This window comes from Ammospiza nelsoni, chromosome 2 (genome assembly GCF_027579445.1).
Source record: "Ammospiza nelsoni isolate bAmmNel1 chromosome 2, bAmmNel1.pri, whole genome shotgun sequence".
Taxonomy (NCBI): domain Eukaryota; kingdom Metazoa; phylum Chordata; class Aves; order Passeriformes; family Passerellidae; genus Ammospiza; species Ammospiza nelsoni.
In genome coordinates this window covers 110,742,497-110,766,487 of record NC_080634.1, presented here as the reverse complement: position 1 = coordinate 110,766,487, position 23,991 = coordinate 110,742,497, and the positions used below count along the sequence as shown (strand labels likewise).

The 23,991-nt window shown below is 35.6% G+C and overlaps 1 protein-coding gene across 1 annotated transcript in view; it reads left to right on the top strand.

Annotated features, from left to right (window-relative positions):
- CFAP47 (cilia and flagella associated protein 47) overlaps positions 1-23,991 on the top strand; it is a 260,610-nt gene that overhangs the window by 197,055 nt on the left and 39,564 nt on the right. Inside the window, exon 57 of the mRNA XM_059466213.1 lies at positions 3,251-3,346. Within this exon, the coding sequence (XP_059322196.1) occupies positions 3,251-3,346 (96 nt within the window). The remainder of the gene's footprint in view (positions 1-3,250; positions 3,347-23,991) is intronic.

Genomic DNA, 23,991 nt, shown 5'->3' with positions numbered 1-23,991 from the left:
TGATTTATGCACTCAAGATGTATTTAGATATTTTTCGTTCTATGATTTGCTTTGTATAGGAATACTTAACCAGAATTCTTATTTCCTTCTTTCCAGAGGAAGAGAAATCTAATCTTATAAACAAAATTTTGGATGCACAAGTTCAGTTCAGCATTCCTGGCCCTTACATATCCTGAGAACTTTGTCAGGGTAACTGCTGGTGTTACTGGAGACCAGAAAGGGAGTGGAACGGGGAAATCAACAGAAGGCAGCAACTCAGAAATCAGAGTGACATTCCTGACTGGTTGTGATCTTTGGAAATTGTCTTGTAGACCATGTGCCCCTTTTTATGAGAATTCAGCATGTCAACATTGAAAATAGGGCATCTTGATTAAGGTGTAACAGCAATAGGCATCAACATTTATAGATTTATTTCATGCTTTAAAGAAAATTACACAAGTTATCACTCTTATTTTCAAGTAACCTTCCACAGGCAGTTTCTGCCCTATATAGATGTGAGATTATATTTAGAACTACAGAGTTCAGTAATTAAAATAGACATTAATTGGGAATTGTCCTATCTGGACCATTTCTGAAGCTTTCATTTGCATTTCTGAGGCTTTGTCAAACCCAAGAGCATTATTCCTCAGAAATGTTTCTTTCTGTGAATTGTGACTGCTGTTGTAGCACAAACAGTTCTCTATTTGGGATAATTATAGAGCAAGTAAAACTACTAATACTACCACTGTGGACCTCTTTAAACTAGGTATTTTCTTACTGAATGTAATACCAATAAGTTTTCTTCCCAGGATTTAGACCCTTCAGTGCTTAAATGTGCAGCTCTATTTCACATTGGCATTCACAGCTACATTAAGAGTAGTCATGTAAGTAATGTTTATTTAACAGCAGGTGATTTTCCCCAAAATGAGCCTGTGACCAGAACTACAGAGTATGCAAACTCTTGTCACAGATGGTTTAGCAACCTGCACTAGTTCAGCTTTTTCAGGCTGAATGATATTGCTTTTCTCTAAATACCACTGTATAGTTTTTCTACTAAGAGGTTTTTTGGAAGCAACAAAACCAATATAAATAATTGAAATTACTAAAATCTCCAGTGTAAACTAAAGCCCATGGAGTTAACCTGTATAAGAATTATTCTTAAGTATTTGTTAATACCTTAATGCTTTATTTCAGTCAGTGTGGACAATTTATTTCATATTTTCAGTGGTCACAATGTATAGTTCAAGAAAAAGATTGCAACAGCTTTTATAGAGGATATTAATTTCAGAGTTTGAAGGGCTGTGCTCAAAGAAAATATTAAAGCTACAGCAGTAATTAGGAATTGGATAAGGGAGGTGAATTGCTTCCTCTGGAATCTAGTGCTACGTGCTGTAGTAAAACTGATATCTGTGGTAGTGTGTAAGATTGCTTATTAAAACTTTTCCTATGTCCAAGATAAGGCTGCATTCACAGTGAGTTGGCTGTGTCATTTCCCATTTAAAGATTTCCAAACTGGAATTGCAACTTTTCAAATGTACTTTGCAAAATATTTTTAAACTGCTTTCTGTGGCTTTATGTAATTGAACTAAGTACTCAAAGACAAGTCTGCTTCTTGGTCATTTTTCCTTCAGACAAAATATATTAGACTAAGTATTACTGCATATATATATATATATATATCAATATATATATATATATCAATGGTAGAGTGAAATACTAAAGGTATGAACAAATAATATTTTTAGTCATCTAGTCAATTTAGAATACAAGTGCTAACATCACTTTTTGCTGATTATGACATAATTCAAATCATTATTTTAGCTACCAATTAAAAAAGATAACATGCAATGTATAAATGCAGCTCTGAACTGATAAATGCAATTTTGAAGCATTATGAAGAATAACCTAGTGCTTTTAATTTCATACAGTGAAACTATATATTTCAGATTAAAAAAGATCTTGAGATTAGTTAGCTAATTGTGTGAAAATTACTTTTTAGCTGAATGTGTAGAAGGATATAAAATAAAAAAAAAAAAAACATATCTTTTAAAGCTTGCAAAAATCTTCTAGTAGGGGAAATTTAGAGTATTCAGCTTATTAACATCCTGGAAAAAAAGATAGAAAATAATTCTTACAGAATAATAAGCATTAGAGAGGAAGATTTCACTATAGCCATGTTTTTGCCACTGCAGTCTCTCAGGTCAGGAAAGAAGATGATACAGTTGTTTTATTATTATGCTGAAATTAGTGTGTTGGCTTTTCTTATGCACCCATCATTTAATATTTGGCAAGGGTCTTTCAATTCTTTTTTTATTTCCTCACAGTTTTCACATCTTATTTTGAACCTCTAAGCTGGTTTCTGAAACCTGAAACCTTGTTCTTGAGGTGAAATAATTTTGGGGTTGTTTCTCTTCTTCCAAGAGCCAAGAATGATAGTCCCAAGAGAGCTGTTGTCTGCCTTCCTGAATGTCTTTGATTGTTATTCTGCTTCTTAAATCTACCTTAACTTTGTTCCATAACCCCAACAGCGTTCCCTGGCTGTTGGATGAGTCCTGTGTATCCCATTTTCCTTTCAGAAGTTCATAATTTAGTTTTACCACACTTTAATATGACTTGTTATACAGATATGATCAATCTGTTGGTCTGAGGTTCTTGGAGGTAGCTGCTAGACATATTTCCTGCAAGGAATTGCCTTTGGTTCCAATACCTGTTTATAAAATTGGACTTCTGACTAGTTTTTCCTATCTCATTTTTCATTTATCCACAGCATTGACAGTGATCAGTGAAACAATCTAAATAATGTCTAAATCCTCTGTCTTTATAAAGTGATCTGTTGGTTGATCCAGTGACTTGCCATCAAGAAAGCAATTCTTGTCTGCAGCTGTATCTGCACTGCTGGTCCTGAACTTGTGTCTCTCGTATTTCATGTCACCATTGCCTTTCATTGCTACCTGATTTTTAATTTAGAAAACAGTTTATTTTGTAATCTCTAATTGTTATTTAACTGAAAACATTTTAAACTTTGTGTTTGTTGATGCTGTTTTATTTCATTTTAATTCTATTTAAAAAGATATCCATATTGTATTTATGCTTCATAATGAGGAAAATACTGAGAGAAACTTTGAGCAGAGCAGAAAAAAGGGGTCATGTGCTCCCATTCAAGGATGTATTTTATAAAACCTATAGGTGAAGCTGTTTTACTGGGGAAATTGTTCCATCAATTTTGAATTCTGAATGGGTTTCCACAAATAATCTTTTAATTTTCTTTTAGATCAGGGGTTGTTGAATGAGCGTCTGAGTGCATCTGTCCTGTCGCAGGCCACTTGTGAAGAATCTGTTTTTCATCTTCTGGTTAGACAGCCACAAGGTATGGAGCTTCTTTACCCTTAATATATATTTAAACTATTATTTTTTCTTATTTTATCAACTTGACCTGCAACAAGTCACAGTTTCATAGAACATGAACTACCAGAGTGGAAAAACATGTAATTTCTAAGAAAATTATTTTGAAAATAATATTTTTGTAGTTTGAAGGATCAGTTAAGAAAAAGAAGAGGAAATAAAATCCAAAAATCAGAGTTGGATGATTGTAACTGCTTTTAATGTTTACCAAATAAACAGAAAACAAAAAATAAAATTATTTAATTCTAAATGCACTTATGTTTCTCTTCAGCCTTTTCACTTTAACTCATTTGTGTTTTGTTCAGGGGAATTGTGTATTGATTTTTGGGTTTTTTTTGTTTGTTATTTTCTGAGAGTTTTTTAAGATAATTCCGGTCTATAGTTTCTGGGAAAATTTTCATGGGAAAAACAGTACTTTTCAATTAAAAAGCTATCTGGAAAGAATTAAATTATTTGTTCATTATCATGAATGAAATTTTAAGTGTCACTTCTGGTAATATAGGATCTGAGATATGAAAGAAACAAATTGCCTTTAGGACTGTAATGGTACCAAAATTTATTTTTGACTTGTGTATGATAATTGATTTATTTGATTTATCTGATGTTATTACAAGGCTTGGATTATAACAGAAATTGCATCCTGCAATGATTTAAAATTATTCTTTGCTGAAGTACAGAAGATAAGTAGATTTCTGTAGCTATTTTAAATATCTTTCCTAGTAATTATTTCTATTCATTACTTCTCACATATGCTTTCTAATTTCAGAACACACAGGTAAATTATTCATATCTTCAATTGTTTACAAAAAAAAAAATTATTTGCTCATATCCCCCACAAATGTGTGAGCATCTGTTTTATGTTAATATAGATATCAGAAAAAGCCATACCATTTCTTGAAGAAAAAGTGTCTATCTCACATTAAAGACCTTGTTTAGAAATATGAAATGAGCATCACTTGTTTACAATTTCATTCAAAAAAATTTGCCATATGCTATGATTTTCCTGTATATGTACTTGTCAGATCTTTATTTTGTAAAGGATATTGCAGACATTACTGTTCCCAGCAAGGAACTATTTTTGTTTTCCCTTCTGGAAGCTTACTATGCCTCAAAACATTTCTAGGGATTACAGAAAGAAGGATTTGGAGGAACAAGAGGTGTAAGAATTGATCTGCATGTCATGTCATTTTTATATATATACATTGCTCGTTGTTTCAGCAGCCAAGCCCCAGGCAGCCACTCACTCACTCACTCTCCCACCAGCAGGATCAGGGAGAGAACTGGAAGGGTAAAAGGTGGAAAACTCATAGGCTGAGATAAAGACAGTTTGATATGGAAATTAAAAGCCGCACAAGCAAAGCAAAGGAAACCAAGGAATTCAGTCACTGCTTCCCAAGGGCAGGCAGGGGTTCAGCCATCCCCAGGACCCCATCACAGCTAACAGTGACTTGGGCAGACAAACCCCATCACTCCAAACATCCCCTCTTGCTCCCTATTTCTGCCTCTTCACACTCTGATCCATGATGTCCCAGGGTCTGGAATATCCCTTTGGTCAGTTTGGGTCGCCTGTCCTGGCTGTGTCTCCTCCCAGCCTCCCATGCACACCAGGCTCCTCACCAGTGTGGCAGCAGCAAAAGCAGAAAAGGCCTTGGATCTGTGTAAACCCTGCTCAGCAGTAACAAAAACATCCCTATATTATCATCACTGTGTTCAGCACAAATCCAAAACACTGCCCCATACCAGCCACACTGAGAGAAAATTAACCCTACCCCAGCCAAAACCAGCACATTTTACACAGACAAATACAAAAGCTGTGACTTTTGCCATGTTCTTATATATATTTTCTTTTCCACAGAAGCTGTGAGGAATTGTCCAAAACAATCTAGTTCATGTACACAGTAAAACTGAAAGTGTAATCCCTTCACAAATATAAGAAATATATGAGCAGTGACGCAATCTTTAAAAGTTGTACTTTTTCCTCATCCTCATTTCCTTTATGTCTGAAATATCTTAATGATGTGATCAGTAGGTGATGATCAGATTAGGTGCAGGTGTTACTGCTTGCCATTATTTCCTGTAAAAATAGAAACAATACTTTGAAAATGTGTTGGAACTAAATATTCTTGATGGACTTGCTGGAATATGACTGCTAGATCATTTTATGGGCAAAATTCATGCTTATGGAAAAATTGTGCTTGTTGCTAATTAATTACTTGTTTTCCCCTCTCTCCCTCTAAAAGCTGGGGGTAGAAATTCCGAGATATTGAGATATTCTGAGAAGCTAGGAGACATTTTTTCATCATCCTTTCACAAGAAATCCAAAATACTTGCCCTGCTGTAAAATTGGTACTCAGAGCAGGGTATCCTTTTTCCCTGCCCTGCCTTTCCAGTGACACAAACTCTGTCACTTCACCCAGAGTGAAGGTTTGATCTCATTTTGCATTCAACCTCCAGTCATCACATTTTATGGCTTGGCTGCTGCTCTTGGTGAGCAATAAGCTTCTCTGTTGTAACCACTTGGTGCAGCACCAAACAGGAGCAGTGAACAGGGCAGTTGGCTGAACATGCTTTTAAGATATCTCTCTCCATATTTCAGCACAAGTTCTGTATTTAAAACGTCTATAATTTAAGCTGCCATGTCACCTATATCATGTTTATCTCTTTCCCCATGGAGAACTCTGTGGTTAACTCCTTAATTTTTTCTTCTAACTTTGGTTTTGTCTAAAATATATGTATTTGTTGACTCTGCCAACCACTTAGGAAGGAAAGATGAAATATATTTGATAAATGTATTTAATGTGAGACATTTTCCAAAAAGCTGCCTGCAGAGTAAAAGCAGTTGATGGAAATCAAATTTGAGATACTAAAATTCTGTGTATGCTCTTTGGAAGCATGTTACTATTACAGTTTCATATTTTATTCATCATTCTTTGAGAAAGCATTTTGGCATACTTTTAATGTCATGTACCGTCCACTGTGATTGCAGATAATTTGGCTTTTAAACTACTTTCACCTAAGAAATGGCATAAATTTTGTTCAGGTCCTTAGGCCATTTCCCTAAAAATACTAGATTTCAAGATTTTCTTCTTGAATCCTGTACTTATTTGCATCTGCTTTTTTCTTTCAGTAATTTTGCATGTACAGTCTGTTTTTTCTTGTAATTGCTTTCAAAGACTGAAAAAACAACAAAACTAACATACTTGGTTGCCCTGGTTGTCCTTAGTTCCTCTCTGTTTCTTTTATAATGCCTTCATTATCTCAAAATGAAGAGCCAGAGAGGAGGAAAAAAAGAGCTGTGAGAAATATTTCTTCATTCTAGCAGACTATTTTGAAAATATGTTTAAAATTACAAAGTTTGCTTTCCTCTTCTATATTTTAACTGCATTTTGTGACCAAGGTTTGGTCTCTCAAACAAGCAGAAATAATTTTACACTTTATAAGTTCCGTCAGAGGTTCTGTTGAAGGCCACCATCAGTGGCTCCATCTGATAGTGTTCCTCCACCTGTGGGTATATTCAGTTCTGAGGACTGCAGATCATCTTTTCTTTCTAATCTACTGTCTTTCTAATCTACAGAATTACTGTCTGTAATTTTTGGGAAAGGGCATAGCTTGCTAGATCAGGCTGCCTTTAACATCTCAATTTTTTCTTATACCTTACTAGTACTTTTCAAAATGCTGCTGCCTTGGTGGTGTTAGGGCTGGTTTTGTGGGAGGCTCCAGGATTAACTCCAGGGTCAATTCAGTGCACAAAGTCAGGCTTAACTTCAGTTCTGTGATGTTACTGAGTATTGAACAGAGGCTGGCTGATTGAAGACTGCATCTAGATGGGGAATCACTGTCTGTTGGATATCTAGTATTAAAATTTATGGTCCGTGTGTCCTCAGCACCAGTCTGTCAGAGAAAGGTTTACTGACAGGTTCTATCCTGTTTTGGATTGGTGATTGTCCCTGGTGGTTGCAGGTGCCATGGAGTTGGTGGTCACTTAACCAGGAGCTTCCTGAGAATATTTTAATGCCATTTTCACTGGAATTGTCCTCTGAGTGAGAAACCTACCTGTCCTCTTCCTTAGAGTATGAGATTCCTTCCTGCTGGAATCACTTTTGGTGTGGCCATCTTTTGCTGTGTAGAGAGAGACTTTTCAAGCAGGATTTGTGTAATTTCAGAATACACAGGTTTGTTTTATGGTCTGATACATGCAGTAGATAACCAGGACTCTTGACACACTGCCAGGGTAGGTATTACCATGGTCAGTATTCCCAGTGACACATGGGATGTATCTTTGCTGCCCCTGTTGTCATTAGTCATTTGAGGCCAGGTCAGCCTTTGGCTTGCAATGGGTTCATGCATGATATTGCTGGGTTGCCATCTTCTGATTCTTTGGGGTTTTTTTCCATAGATTTTTTTATAACTTTTCACTTCAGAACTTTTTTTACTGAGTCCTTGAGTTATTTCTTAGCTATTTTCTCACACCTTATGACTTTTCTCAGTGGAATCAATCCAAAGTAGTGGTGCTCTGCTGTACCCAGTTAGACTCTGCAACACTGACAGCTGAACTGCTATTCAAACTATTACATGTGCTTTTGAAGAAATTGCTGTTTATGCTCCCCACAAAATAGCTTTCTTGAAGCTATTTTATTGTGTCTGTGCAAGACACAATGATTTCCCTTCCTGGCCCTATTTGGGTGTCTGTCTGTTTGCCTGTTCCTTGTTTAAACCTCCAGCTGGCATTTTCCCTCATTCATTTTTCTCTGATGTGCTATCATGGTACCTGGAAGCTTGTGCAGATGCAGATTTGCTTTGTGACATTTCCAGCAGAAAGAAAGGTGTGGGATCCCTGCCTAATCCATGCACATGAATTTTCCTGATTGCTGAATCACCCTGGCTTGCCTCTCCCCTGTGAAACCATTCTGAAAGAGCAGTGTCCCATGTTAGAGCTAACAGAGAAACAGGGTGTCATTACTCAGTCCTGGGATGTGACAGCACAAAGGATGTGGTCTAAGCCACATTTATCTCTAGAGAGATGTGTGATAAAATCAATGAAGTGAAGCTGGTGGCATTCCTGAGTGCTGATTGTCTCTGCTGTGAGCAAGGAAAACCTTAGAGAGCTCCCTAAAGCCCCAGTGCACCTGAGGCTGCCCTCACATAGGGAAAGTCAGTAGGGAAATGTTTGTGTCATGTTTTAAGGCACTCATACCTTCTAATATAAAGAAGGACAAAGCTTAAAGATTTTTCTTTGTACTTCTCTGCAATCTCTTCAGGCCATACATACTTTATATATATTTATTTGGCCTGTTATATGCCCTCTTTTTACCTTTGAATTTCACTTTATGAATTGTATGCTGCAGACAAATCTTTATATTTGTTTGCCAGGAATCCATTCTAGTGAAATAAGTTAAGGAAGTGAAAGGCAGCATAGTAACAATAAGTGAAAATTCTCAGTTACTGTTCTCTTAAAAACAATCCTGTGAGTTGAAGGAGAAGAACAGCACATTCCCTTGACTGGGTAAGGAAATGATTTCTCTATTTCAGCGTGCTCTCCTGATGTTGCAAAAGAAGAGAAAAAATATATTCAGAAAGCAAATAAAAGAAGGGAAGACTTCAGAAAGCCAGATTTTGCATAGTCTCACGTAGATGCATGGAAGACTTCCCATGTGGATTTATCATGAAAAACAGATTTTCAGGCTATAATTGCCTCACAGATTTTAGCTAGGCCATGCAGTAGTTTTCCTTCAGAATATCATGATTTGTTACTGAACATCCAGAGTACAGTACTTCAGATCATTTAAACTATGCAAATCACCTCAGGGGAGGCTGTTATTTCACATTATATTGGCCTATTTCTCTATTTAAAAATATCTGCTCTGTTGTATAACTTGATAAGAAGTTATCTTCTTCAATTTCAATAGAACTAGAAAATGAAAAGATGATTAATTTTGACTTTGAATAGCATATTACTGGTAATCTATTTGATAACAGCTGTTGATGGACAAGATGGAGTCAGGATGTGCCCTTGGATAAGACAGAACTGCTTAATTCCTCCCCTCTTCCTGATTCTTGATTCTAGCCTTCACCTGTTTAGGTCATAAACCCTGGGAAAACTCCAGAGATACAGATTTGTCTCAACCTGTAAATTACTCAGTAAATCTATGTCTAACTCCAAATTTGCTATAAAAAATTATCTGCACTAATCTTTTGTTTCCAGCAGCATGCACAGTGGGGAAGTTGCCAGCAGTATCGATCAGTTGTTTCTTGAGGGAATTAAGAGGTTTGATTTTTTTGGATATCTGTTTTATTTCCATTTTCCCAATCCTCCTCTGCTCTGGGAACAGTGACATCCCTGTCTCTCATTAATTCATCTGTGCAAGATGCTTCCACATCCATGCTGGACCCCAAACATTCAGTGAGGAGTAGGTTTCCCTCCTGCCCTAAGCTAGCTGATTTACTGACTGAAATTGTTGATTTTTCTGTAGCTTTTCTTCATTTCTTCATTTGTGTTTCTAAGTTGACTTTGCTTATTTATCCAGCTGTTGAGTTCTGAGAAACAGTGAAGGTATGTTGGAGATGCTTGTCTAACCTGGCTGAGAGAGGATAAAAGACTAAAAAATGAAAGAAACAACAAAATATCTCACCCGATCCTACTGGCATTGGTATTGATAGAAAAAATGTATGGAAATTTTGAAAATTAGAGACTTTTTTTCCTATAGAGGTTGAAAATAATTATGGAATTCTTGAAAATATTCCCTTAGCATTTTAAAATGAGGAGATGGGGTATGTGTGGGAAAGAAATGGAACCTTTTCTGCAAGAACATTTGGAGATGGAAGATCATGATAAAATGTTAAGTTTTTCAAAAGTAGGTCTGAGGGTTTGAGGGAAAGAAGAGCTAGTTGGCTTTTTTTGCTTGTTTGTTTTAATTACTGTACACTTTCCAGGAGAGAAGCCAATTTAAACTTACCTTATTAAGTAACTGTCCAAGGCACAGGTTTTATTTTAAAACATAAATGCTAGAAGGCATTATTGAAATTGACCTTTCAACTTTGAAGTTTTATGCCTTAAAAGTGTTTGATAATTACACTGTTGAACTAATATTCTTTTTTCATATACTGTTTTTCTAGAACATTTTTTGTCAAATGTTTTCATTGATTTTTTTTTTCTTTTGATCAGTGAAGAATGGGTGTCAAGTATAAAACGGAAGCTAAGAGAAAGTAAAATTATATATATTACACACACAAATATATATATGTAGTATGCATTCAGTAGTTAAACAACAATTTTTTATCCACAGTGGTAAGAGAATTCTCAATATAGTGACACACACTTTAAAGTCACGAAACCATTAAGGTTTTTCTTAATCAGAATTTGGCTTGCAGAACATTGTGTACTTCAGCTTGATTTTAAAGGTCTTATTTCCCAAGTGTTAAGCTTTTTACATATCTATGATAGTCCCTGTCCTGACACTCTTTTTCTCATTCCAAGTAGCATGATGTGCTTGGAATCTTTTTTGGAATTCTGTGCAATGAAGCATAGACTCAAGTGTGTTACACAGGAGTGTCTCCTTTTTTAATCTCATATTTCTGTAAAACCCAATCACACAAGTCAAGTTTATACGACCAGGTCATTCCATAACTGTCCTGCCAAACAATTAACTTGCTTCTACACATTTTCCACAGCTCTATAAATTATTTTGTCTTCCTTCTCTACTCAGAGTTCTACAACTCTTCAATAGATACATAGTTCTGTTGCTGTCTGAAGATGTTTTGAGTTATAATTATGTGAAATCTCAATCTGAATTGTAGTCAGGAACAAACTGAAAGGAAAGAAGAGGGCGGCTTTTTTAACATTATTTTTATTCATTCTTTTAGTCTCAAAGTTGTCAGGACTACTTGACTTACTTAGGAAAGCTGTCAGAGTGTTCTGGCCATGCAGATGGGCATTTTCTCCTTCTTGGTGAAGTCAGTGTTGTCTGAGCTTTAGTTTTGCACTGTATTTGATAGCCAGATACAACATTTTTTACAAGCAGCAGAAAAGGTCCTGTTGAATAATGAGATTTAACATTTAAGAGGGTCTGTGTTCTCTCCCCTAACATCCCATAATAAAGTTTATACACTTTTAAAAGAATATGTTTGGTTTTGTGGTAGGGTGTGTGATTAATTGAAATAAGAGCTGCTAGTAGTTGGATTCACAAGTCAGATTATTCATTATAAGGAAAGATGCATTTGGGTTGTTCAGTCTCAGCTCAGTAGCATATTTGAATCTGATGAATTTCAGGTAGGTAAGACAATCCCCAGACAGCAAAGAATTTAAATTTAAACATCTGCCTCACTTGCACTGTAATTACAGGGAATATAAATGTGTATTTCAGGCATCTATTTTAACTGCTCTGGTGTGAATAGAGGTGGGATTATTTGTGTGGCTAATTGTTTTGATAAATAATTTGGTATGCCCATAATCTGTATGTTCACCTCAAAATTATATATTTCTCCTTGTTTATAAGATATAATCAGGATCAATAATGCTGTGGCTCATTTTCTTGCCAAATGGGGTCTTTAAAGCTGTTCTCTGAAGGGGAGGAATAATTTAATTAAAATGAACATCATATTCTTTGTACTCTGCTGCTTTCATTCTTCCCTAGATATTTTGCCATACTATTACTAAGATTAACAAATTATTCAAAATATTTTTTATGGGAAAGATAATAAATTATTCACAATCTCATTAAAATTGATATATTTCAGTTACCAGGGGGAATTTGGATTCCCTGATTTACTTTTCTGTCACACAGCCTGAATGATTAGGCAGGGCCTGTTTTGTTATGATAAAGCATTTGGGATTGTACCTGCCTGAGTGTATTTGCAAAAAGAATGCATCTCACTAGTACCACTTCTCATATGAGTCTCAGCAAAAATTTATCTTTCTCTTCCCTGCCTTTTATGATGCATACAGGATCTTAATTTCAGCTTTTACATTATTTATGTGAAATCCCTCTTGTTTACCTGAAGATCAGGTTGATACCTTCAGTCATCAACATTACTAACAATCTTGCATCTTACAATAATATTTAGGTTTAAACAATATTTATTTCTTTAAATGCGTTGCTGATACCAAGTTCAAAAACCCATGCAAGCCTCAAACAAGCACAGGAAAAATGAAATTTGGGCACTTGTGCTGTGTTTGCTGTGTGTGAAAGGCCAGGATGGGCTGTAACTCTAACCCAGCCTTTGCCTTCCTTTCAGTGTGATGCTTTTTCTGCTCATAAGCCATAGTAAGTCAGTCAACAGAGGGGATTTTGGTATTAAGTACTGCACATCATGTGTGTGTTTTTGGAGAAATACAGAACCAGGACTTACATTGCAAATGGCTGAAAAGTGTTTGAATCGTGACCTTTACTGTATGAAGGAATAATACCTCACAACCACTGAAGCATGCAGCACAAAATTCTTCATTGAACATCAAAGTTATCTTTACAATGTACATAAGATACTTTATTACACTCATAGTCTGGTATCACATATTTGGTCTAGAATCATCTGTTGAGTGGAGGGAAGTTAAGCTAACTTCTTTGCACAGTAATTTAAAGGGTCATGAGGGCATTGAAAGAGGGTATTATTTCCTCAAACTCCTCTTGCTAGAACATTGTTTTTACCATGCAGTAGTTTATGTTCAAGTATTTTACTCTTTTTACTGTTAATATACAACATTAGGTAAAATCTGTGTTTGCAAAAATATTCAAAACCTCTGAAATTTATATGGATAATGAATGAAAGTGGACTGAACCTTAAGTACTTTCTGCATTCACATCTTGTTAAGGTACTTAATTTTATTTTCACAGATCCTCTTTTACTTGAGCAAAGGAATCTAGCATTTTACTCATTTTAAACCAGGGAAACAGTGCTATAGGTATAATAAAGGTTTTCCCCTACTAAAGCTGTAGTTATTTCAAAATAAAATCCAGAGGCTTGAAACGTAAGAACAATCTCTTTCTCATAATCATTTGGTGAAGCATTGGGGAAACAAATATTCATACAAAGTCCAAAACGAGACATGGAATTGAAAATTATCCCATGTAACTATCAAGAGGTCTGTGAAACTTCATGATGTGACTGTTTCTTTTATCTCTAAATTGAAGCTATTAATTGCCTCTTTAAGGTACTAAATTCAGTGTAGTTAACTTGAGAGATTTTTTTGTAATAGATGAACTTAAAGAATGCAGATCATGTTTTTTGATTGCCTTGTTTGCCTGCTTGTGTTATAAGAATGTTTTTACACTGAGGGGAAAACTATAGAATTCCACCAATTTCTGGTGTTGAATTGTCTTTTATCTGATTTCTTCACAAGCACTGAAAATCCCTTATAAATTAAGTAATTTTCTCCTTCAGAAAGATACTAAGATAAAACAAAGATTATATGCCCATAAAGATTGATATCTATTAATTACAGGTAGCAATGCCTTTTTCACAATAGGTGCCAGGAATTTTAGCTAATCCCTGAGGTTTGTAACCCTTTTTATTACCTCTGCTACATACTACCAGCAGAACCCAAAACTTGAATTGCATGCTGTCCTCTTAGGGGCTGTTCCAATTTCTTTTTTTCTAGCCATGTATACAATTTTCTCTTTTCCATTAAATAGGAAAATAAGAATTTGATTGCTGAAAAGAACTGTTTTTCAGACCTGTGTCAACAATGTGTTTTCTACATACACAAACAAGAAAATCAGCTTTATCACACATAATAGCACATGACACTAGACAATATAATAGCTTGTCAGTAGCTGTTGAGGAAATTTGGATAATCCTTATCTCTCCAGCTTACTTTACATCCTTTCAAATAAAAAATCACAAGCTATATCCTGTTAATCTTTTCTTCTTACTGATTTATCCCTTTTCCAAATCAATAATTAATTTTTGTGTTATTTTTCTTTCTTTGATCTATAGATTTACCCAATTCTCCCAACTCTGAATTAAGTGGAAATGCCTTTTTTTCCTGCTTTCTCCTACCTCTACTTTTTGATGCCAATCTCATTGATTGAAGAAATGCAGGGGTTTTTTCCAACTTCTTGAAGCCTGTTTACTTCTAGGAGCCCTCTATTTGATATTCAGTGTTAATTAGCCTGGGTTGACTTCTGCAGTTGTTTGTTCATCTTTGCAATAAAAGCATGTTTAAATGATTCAAGATAAGAGGGAGAGATTCAGAGGTCCCTAATTACTTAACTAACCAAAGAAAATTTTGGTGGCAATTTGTTTGTCCTGTCTCTCTAAAAAGCAGAATGTTGGTGATGAAGCATTCAGTGTCACAGAAGAAAGCAGGGACTGAAAACAAGTGAGTGTTATTCAGTAGACAAATTAAAAGTGAAACCTATTTTTAACAATGAGCTTAATTAACTCTCAGAACAATTCTCAATGAAACGTGGAGGATTCACTATTGCTGACAAGTTCTAAATCAAGTGACTGTTTTTTTCCTAATTAAATTCTCTTGTTCAAGAAGAGTTATTGAGACTGAACCTTGATTTTTTTCAAATGAGTTCTTTCTATGTATTGAACTCAAGTTAGGTGATTGTAATGACTGAAATGTTTAGCTGTGAAGAAACAAAAAAAGATCTCTGCAGTGTTCTGCATAATCAAATATGTTTTAAACATGCTTTAATAATACAATCCAAAAAGGGAAAAAAGTACTTTGAAGTTTCTGAAGTAAAATTTTCAGAATTTCCATTATATTATTTGTCTATTCTTTTACTACATCAGGATGAAAACAGGGTCAAGAAGTCAAGTACCATCAATAGATACAAACTGTACAAACTTTCTTTTCTTCACTATTGTAACCTATTGCCTCTAAGGAATCAGCATTGCAAGTGTTTTGGTCATTAGTCTATATAGAAAAGGAACATATCTAAAAAATAAATTAAATTTTGAGACCAAATATATTCAACCAGGAAAAGCTATAAATTGTAGGAAAATTAACTGCTATTTTTCTAACTCTTTTTTCTACTCTTCTCCAACTCGTTGCTGCCATGTATCAGAAAATAAACTTTATTTTTTTCCTTTAGATTGATACCAAATGACAGCTTGTAAAGATCTGTTCCTTGTCATCTTTACACACAGGGTTTTTTTCCTCTGCCTTTTCTTCACTTCACACCTATGACAAACAGCTGTTGGGAAATGCATTTTTCCCTACATTTGTTCAGTGTTTGGCTGCAAATCACTTGTGCCTTGAGCTGACTTAGAGACTAAACCATATGGAGAGAAAAAATGGCTTAGATTTGAAGGCTGACAGCATCTTGTTTTGACAGATTTAAAATGTATTATCTCGATTAAGTTCCTTGCATGAAAATTTTCATTCCCAGTTATCTCACCACAAGTTATTGTCAGAGGAGGTTACAGTTACTGACATAAAATGTCTCCTTTCTATTCCAGAAAAGCTTTGTAGTTTTATCTCTGGCTATATTTTAACTAAGTTTTAGAAAAGAATCAGAAATTATCCGTTTTCTTCCTTCCTGAATCAAAAGAAAACTGGTCTCTTACTGGGAACTCAAACAGTTTGTGCAAAAAAAAAAAAAAAAAAAAGTAAAAGCTAAATTTTAGGTATTTGTTTTGTATTTTGTGTGAAAATGAAGTAGTCATCTTGCCTTCTGAATTGTGGCTGATAGTGTATCATTTGGTTTCCATGGGAAATCAAATGGTTTCCATTTCTGGATTCACAGAGAGGTTCAGGATCTGCAGCAGACCTCCTCAGAAACACTGCAGCTCCCATTGAGTCATCCAAAGCCTGTCTTCTCGATGATTCACAATCATCCTGACACTCTCACGTAATTTTAGTCCTTGATCCCTTCCAGAATATCTTAATATTAATTTCCACTTTTAGCCTTGATTTTATTTGGTTTTTAAATCTAGTTCATTTCCTACATGTTTGCTTCTAAACATTTTTTTTTCTTTTTCATGAGGCCCTCAAGTATATCCCTTTATATTAATCTCTGAATTTTAGGGGTCAGCATCTCATATATTTATTGGATATTTGATTACTATTTGCTCTAAATTACAGCTGCAGGGGTGATTTTAACCTTGTTCACACAACAGGAATCAATGCACATTCCCCAGCCATGAACTGCTAATAGTCCTCATGGCTGGAAACTCATACAGCATTTCAACTGCCCCTCAGGGGACCAGGAGAATTATAATAATTATCATATTAACCACAGAAATTCAAGGGATAAACTATTTTGTTACTTGAATGAAGTCTTAATGAAATTTAAATATGATCTGTAGCTATACCTGAGTCTGACAAGTGAGCAGCCATGTGTCATATTCACTGATCCAGCATCTCCCAGGTCTTTGTAGCAGGGTTAAAATATTTCTGGGTATTTCTAAACTGATGTGTCCTAACATGGTGTAATGATTGAGTAGCAGGAATGTACATAACCAGCATGTAAGATTGCACTGACAATAAAAGATGATATTGTGTAGACATGCGAATTTTCAGAGTTTGAAAAAATGGATTCTGTCAGAAATCATTACTTGTTAAAAAAAGAACAAGTCAATGTGAGTTACTAGTTTGTCCATAAAAATCAAAAATATCACTGAAGTAGAAAGGCACTTGACAGCTCAACAGACTTTCTTGCTAGAGAATATTGCTAATGGTTTTTTTCTGTACTTTCTCTAGGGACAAATTATTGTTCTGTGATGGTCTTGATAAAATCTGGAGCAGGTTTTGCATGTCAATGAGAGCAGTCAGAACATAAGATGTATTCTATAAATTGTCATCCTAGAGGTATGTTTGCTGGCCTCTGTATGAGGCCACTGCAGTCAAGCCAGCACTCATTCCTAAAAATAAGATAAAATCCAACAACAGTGACATCCCAGGCTATTTTTTGACTGCATTTTCTCCTGACCAAGGAAGTAATCAAAATGACACCTTAATAAATAGAAAAAAAAATGAAGGGTTTTCTTCTTTTCTCAGGCATTTTCTATTCCTACATAAAGTTTTATGAATTGATTCCTGCAACCTTGTTTTCAGAGCCCATGATTTTTATCTTTTCCTTTTCACTTCCATAGAGCACAAGAAACATCTTGAGGAGGTAACTGGCATTGGGAAGAGAAGAATGCTTGGTTTAAGTACCAGGTTGTCTGTGGCTGTTGTTAGTGTCTTAGGCTATTTCTGGGTGAAGTCCACATTCTCTGAAGACATCAGCTCCTAGCAAAGTCCCAAATGCTTCATTTAAATTGCAGCAATATCCTGGCTGACCTTTGAATATTTTACCTGTAAGGACAAGGACAGAGAACTCTAGCTGAAAAACTGTGAATAGGAGAAAAGTTTCATTTAAGGGGCCATCTTTTAGAATAGTTGAAGACTAAAGCTGCAGCTCTAAAACTGGTGCTCTGCCTAGGGATTTTTAATGAAATAAAATAATTTTTGTTTGTATTTTATTTGCTCTTTTTCTTTGTAAATAAGAACTTGGTTTATATTCTCATTTAAGGCAGATTTATTTTCAGATTGATTAATAAATGTAGATAATTTCTTCAGAGTTTTGGAATCTGGAGATTACCTGCTGACCAGTGGCATGGTTTAACATTGAGGCTGTCATTGCCACGTGTTTGATTTTAGCATGTTGCACATGAAGTAGAGTGGGTCAAAAGGATACAAAAGTGGAGCAATAAAAATATTTGTCTAATTTGATAGGCTAAGAAGAAATTACTGTTAGTCCACTTACAACAATACTGCTGTTCATAGCTATGAAATACATGTACCATATTCTGGGCTCTGTCATTCACTCAGCTACTGTTTTAAGACACAAGTCAAATTAATGGGCAAACATTACTTTTAAAGAGGGATTCTTCTTACCATCTTCATCTATTTTCTTGAGTGGGAAGAGACCAAAAAAAAAGGCAGAAATCAATTTTGCCATACTACAGAGACCTGTAAAACCTCAAATGATGAAGAGCGTACTTACCAGAATTATGAAAAGGAGTAACAAAATAGTAACACTATCTCTCTCTCTCTTTCTCTCTCTCTCTCTCTCTCTCTCTCTATATATATATATATGACTCACAGTCACACTGTTTCCAGTTACTGTCTGCCCTATGAAGTGTGATAAATCTTCTGAATACTTGTATGAAGCAGTACAATTTTTGGTTTTGGTTGCATGTAAGAAGTAGAAAGATGTAACAGCAACTGGTGTCATTAGTGATTTCACAACACTTTGCAGGTTTTGATTAAAATCTGCCATAGATTCAGAATTTGACTGTGCTTTCAGAGATCAGATTAAGACATACATCCGTGCAGTTTTAAGGGAAAGTAAAAACACATCTGTCAAAAGTAATCAGATATTTGACGTATGTCAGAAATTCAATTCCATCTGAACTGAAGCAATTACAGTTTCCTTTCAGGCATGAACTCAAGACACTTTTGTGTACATTTCAATCTAGAAAAAGATTAAGAAATAGTGAAGTTGTCATATTCCTAATTTACTTGCTAGTACTTTATCTTAGGGTAGTATGAACTTTTCTTAAGGGAGAAAGGACAAGGCTTGGTGGTGTTTTTAGTGGCTGGGCACTAAATTGAAAGTCACACTTGTTTAAGAAGCGTATGCCATTTCTTGTGTGGCTCTTGCATTTTGAAAATATTAATGTGGTGATTGTCTACTTTGAGATTGTAGGCAGGTTGTGCTTGTAGAGTGTTTTTTTGTACACAGAACACAACTAACACACAGTAGCAGAGGGGCAAGAGAGGTTGAGTAGATTTTCTGTTACTGAAGTAGAGAATGTAAGATCCTATTGTTATTGGCCATCTTATCTCTCCACTCAGCTCAGCACTCTCCATCCACACTGAGTTTATGGTCTTTCTTCTATATAACTACTTAATCAATTAATCTCTCCTGAGAATGTCAGTTATATTTACATGTGTGCAGAACTAAAATGAATATTTAGTTTAGGAAAGGAAAATTGACCTAACATAACTGAGTTTTTACTTTTCTGTTGTTTAGTCTGTCACAAATAGAATCACTCAGAGAAGAGGTATACTATTGCATCTTTTACAGTGCTGATTTGGAAGAGGTTTTGCATCTTTTTCTTCAACTTTGAAGTTTGTCTCCTGCTTTCAGTGACTCTGGATCTAAGACAATACTATGTTGCAGACATTTAGATCTTGGATGCCAGAAAGATCTACAGAGTTTTATCAATGTAAAATTGTCATCAGGAAAACAAGGATGATAAACAATTTTTAGATAGATGAACTGGTCAAAGGAGGATAGGGTAGATCTACCAACTCTCAGATTTTTGGAGGAATAAAATAGATTTGTAAGGAGAAAGCAAGAGAAACTATCAGTACACCATGAAGTTTTAAAACAAGTATTGGACCATAGGATAGAAAGAAAAGTTACTACTTTCATTCTTGATTATTTTTCACTCCTTACTCTTATGTCTTTGGCATTGCCTCTGCCAAAAAACTTTAATAAATAGTCTGGCCTCCTCCACACATTCTGCTCTGTGTTTGCTGTGGCTTCATTTTGCAAGTTACTGTTTATGCCTGTTGCCCTTTTGCTGGTTCCTCCTGTGCTTTGTTTGTTCATTTTTCCATCCCTATTGCTGAACTATTCCTTGGCTTTTCAATGATTTTCCTTCTCTGACATTTGCCTTGTGTTGCTCTGTACTGCTCAGTTCAGCCTTGCTTCCTTACCCCTCTCATGTCCTTCATTTGGATGTGGCTTTCCTGATGTGCTGCCCAACTGGATTTCTGTCAAATGAACCCCAAGCCAATCATCCCAGCACCCCTGAAGGAAAATGGCAAAGATACCCCATGGTGTCAAGACAAGGGCATAAGGTAACAGCAGAGATGTAAAATATAAAGAAATGTGGCACCTATATGAATGTGGGTCCATTTTCTGTTTGATTTTTAGGTCTGTAATAACTACCCAAAGTCAGAACTTCAGGTATCAGAGTTCAGAGATAAGAGGGGTGATTTATGATAAATCAGTTTAGGTTTTTACATGATTTGTGTATTACTGCAGAAGATTATTACATCAAAATTTACAATCAGATGTGATTGGGAAGTGATGGAGACTTTGTTGTGAAATGTATTAAGTGACAATTTTATATTGGGGTTTAAAAAACTTTTAAATTTAGTCCCATAATAAGAGAATGTGACTTTCATGATTTCTGTTACATGTATTTTTTTAAGTTTTCTTGGAATTAAAGATCTTAAGAATTATTTTGCTTGTTTTGGTTGTCAGCAGAGAAATGAATTACTCTACTTGGCAACAATTTTTCCTCAGTGTATTTAACCATTGAAAGCATAGTTGTTACTGCACTTCAACAATAAATAAATATAATAGGTCAAAATATAATATCTGTCAAAATAATTGTTTTGATCTTTACTGAAACTGCAATATAAGCTGTTAGAGAAGGAGAATTTTATAAATGGAAGGAAAACTTTATACTTGGCCTTTCAGACATGCTTCATTTAAAAACAAAATAAATTGCATTAAATGAAACAACATATTTAATTACTGAGCCCTGTTCTCAAACCATTTATTTTAATCTAAAGAGCAAGTGTTTAACTTGAATCTATTATTTTGTACCAGAAAGAAATTATTCTAAATGAAAAATCTTAATTAAATAATCCCGAAAGTCTCTGGCAGAAGTATGCAAAATTGTATTAATACAAGATCCATAAAATGGTGAACAAATCTTATAAACATGCTCTAATACATCGTGTGCTTATGGTAGTGATGTTGTGAAGCCTTTCTTTGTGCCATGTCTTTCTTAAAGCAACTTATAAAGTTTTAACCAGTCATTTGTGAAATTGTTTATTAGCATCTGAATTGCATATTCATGACTTAAATTTTACAACTAAGTAATTCATCAGCTCAGACGAATTTTATGCTTCTGTATAAGTACCAGAAGAGAGGGTGAAAAAAGGATGGGAAAAGGAATTTTTCAGTGGTGCCCAATGACAGGCAATAAGAAATTCTCATCTGAGCAAAGGGAATGCTTTTTACTGTGAGGAAGATTGAGCACTGGAATGGTTGCCCAAAAAAACTATGGAGTCTCCATCCATGGAGATGTGGTCCAGGTAGACTCTGCTGGGAGAGAGGTATTGGACCATTTGTCTGTCAGAGGTCCATTCCAGCTCCAGGTATTTGGGATTTTGTGAAAATGCCAGAGGAAAGGGAAAACACAACTCTATCTCCTGGTGCAAGTATCCACAATTCATGAAGCAGAGAGGCCCCTAGAAATGCAATCATTGTGGACCATCTGTGGAAGGAACCTCTCTTGAGCTCCACTTACCTAACTTACTGAACTTTACGGAAGGAAGGAAGGAAGTGTCGGAAGGAAGTGTCGGAAGGAAGTGTCGGAAGGAAGTGTCGGAAGGAAGTGTCGGAAGGAAGTGTCGGAAGGAAGTGTCGGAAGGAAGTGTCGGAAGGAAGGAAGGAAGGAAGGAAGGAAGGAAGGAAGGAAGGAAGGAAGGAAGGAAGGAAGGAAGGAAGGAAGGAAGGAAGGAAGGAAGGAAGGAAGGAAGGAAGTGGCGGAAGGAAGGAAGGAAGGAAGTGGCGGAAGGAAGGAAGTGGCGGAAGTGGCGGAAGTGGCGGAAGTGGCGGAAGGAAGGAAGGAAGGAAGGAAGGAAGGAAGGAAGGAAGGAAGGAAGGAAGGAAGGAAGGGACCATCTGTGGAAGGAACCTCTCTTGAGCTCCACTTACCTAACTTACTGAACTTTAAGGAAGGAAGGAAGGAAGGAAAATGATGATGTAAATGTTAAAACGACTGAACTTTAAGGAAGGAAGGAAAATGATGATGTAAATGTTAAAACGTGGGATGCAGCAAATTTAAATTTTGGCATTTTACATGGTTATTTTATTAGATATTTTACTTGCCTGTTTGTATGGGACTTGAAATACCTTGAAATGCTTTGTGTTCTATTTTATTTGACCCAGAGAAGATGCAATTAGAAGTATCCTGCTTCTTTGCCTTTAGTTGCACCCAAATCTAATTGTTATGTAAGGGTGATCTCTCGTTCTTGCCTTTTTGCTTTCCCTTTGTAGGGTGCACTGTTTTTCATATCACCTGCAATTCACTGAGAAAAGTATCTGTGTCTGGTTTTGCAAACAAGGATGCATTTTATGTGAATTCTTAAAAACAGAAACAAGACAAAGCCTGTTGATCTGTCATGACCTCAGAATTCCAGAAGCACAGAACTGCTTAGGTGGTAAAGAACCTCTTGAGATCCTCTTGTTCATCCAAACCCTCTGTGGCTCAGGCAGGGTCATCTCCATCAGGTGGTCCAGGACCATGTCCAGTCAAATTTTGAATATCTACACAGATGGAGGCTGTTGGCTCTTGTATGATGACTGTCAATTCAGAAAATTTTATTTATATTTACTCATTGAGACTGAATAATTATAATACTGATGTAGCAAAACTAACAGGCTGCTACTCTCACAGTTTTATAATTAGAATCCATAACAGGGGATTGTGATTGTGTTTTAATGAAAGGGAATAAAAAATTCAAGCAGCCTCATTGGAAGCACTAAAAAAAAGAAGATGCAAACAAAAATGGAACCACCCTTAATAAGAGTCAAAGTAGAAATGTTGTCTGTTCTTTATTAGACTTTTGGGATTTAGCAATGAAACTCTTCTGGGAGAGGTGCTATAAAAGATCTTAGTTTTCATATTTGAACCAGGATTTTATCTCTTCCAGCAGATGAAAATAAATTAATACCTAGGCCTGACTTTTTCAATGCATTTTGGATACTAGTATGCTGGCAATAGCTCACTCTTTGCTATCTGATATCAATTCTTTTCTGGATGAGCTCCTTGAGAGGAAATTAGCAATAATTCCCCAGCAGCAGCTGCTGTATATGAATAGTTTGGAGGTTGCCCTTTCCAGATTCTGAGGATAATAGGAGAAAACAGACCTAATTATAGTGAGTTGACATTTACATAGCCAGTGCTAATTTTAGCAAAGCTGTCTGTGGGTTTAATCAAAATGCTGCTATAGTAATTTTAATGGAGAAACTATCAAGAAAACAAACAAATAAAAGTACCCCCTCCTAAATGATTTTCCATGAGACTTCAACAAGATATTCTGAGCTCTGTCTCATCTCTCTCTTTCAATTAAAGAAGGCTGAACTGAGTGCTCTTCTTCTGGGTAAAATCAATGGGAGGCACTCAGATGCTACAGAATTAGGAGGAGTGAATCAGGGAGATGCACTTCAACATCTAGAAAATCTGCCTGCAAAGCACCTTACTAATATGAAAAATACATGGCTTTAGGTTAAAGTTAAATGGGAGGATGACTCATTGCAGAATATTTTGTTCCTTGCCATCACTGTTTTATTACCATGATGCTGCCTGGTATGCTTGCTCTTAACATTTTTTCCTAATCTACTGTAGAGGCAAAAAATGCATTTTTACCCATCTGTATTCCTTCCAAATAACATCCCAGCTATTGGCATCCACTGCTGCTTGAATTTTAGCTCTTGCAGTGCTGAGTTTCCTAGGGCTGACACAAAAGTTACACAGAACTCAATGACAGCTCAGTGTCCCAAAGAATTGTAGCCATGAATTTGAAATATACTAATTTTGATTTATTATCTAATCCAGTTCTGAATTCTAGGCTCAGTTCCTGAG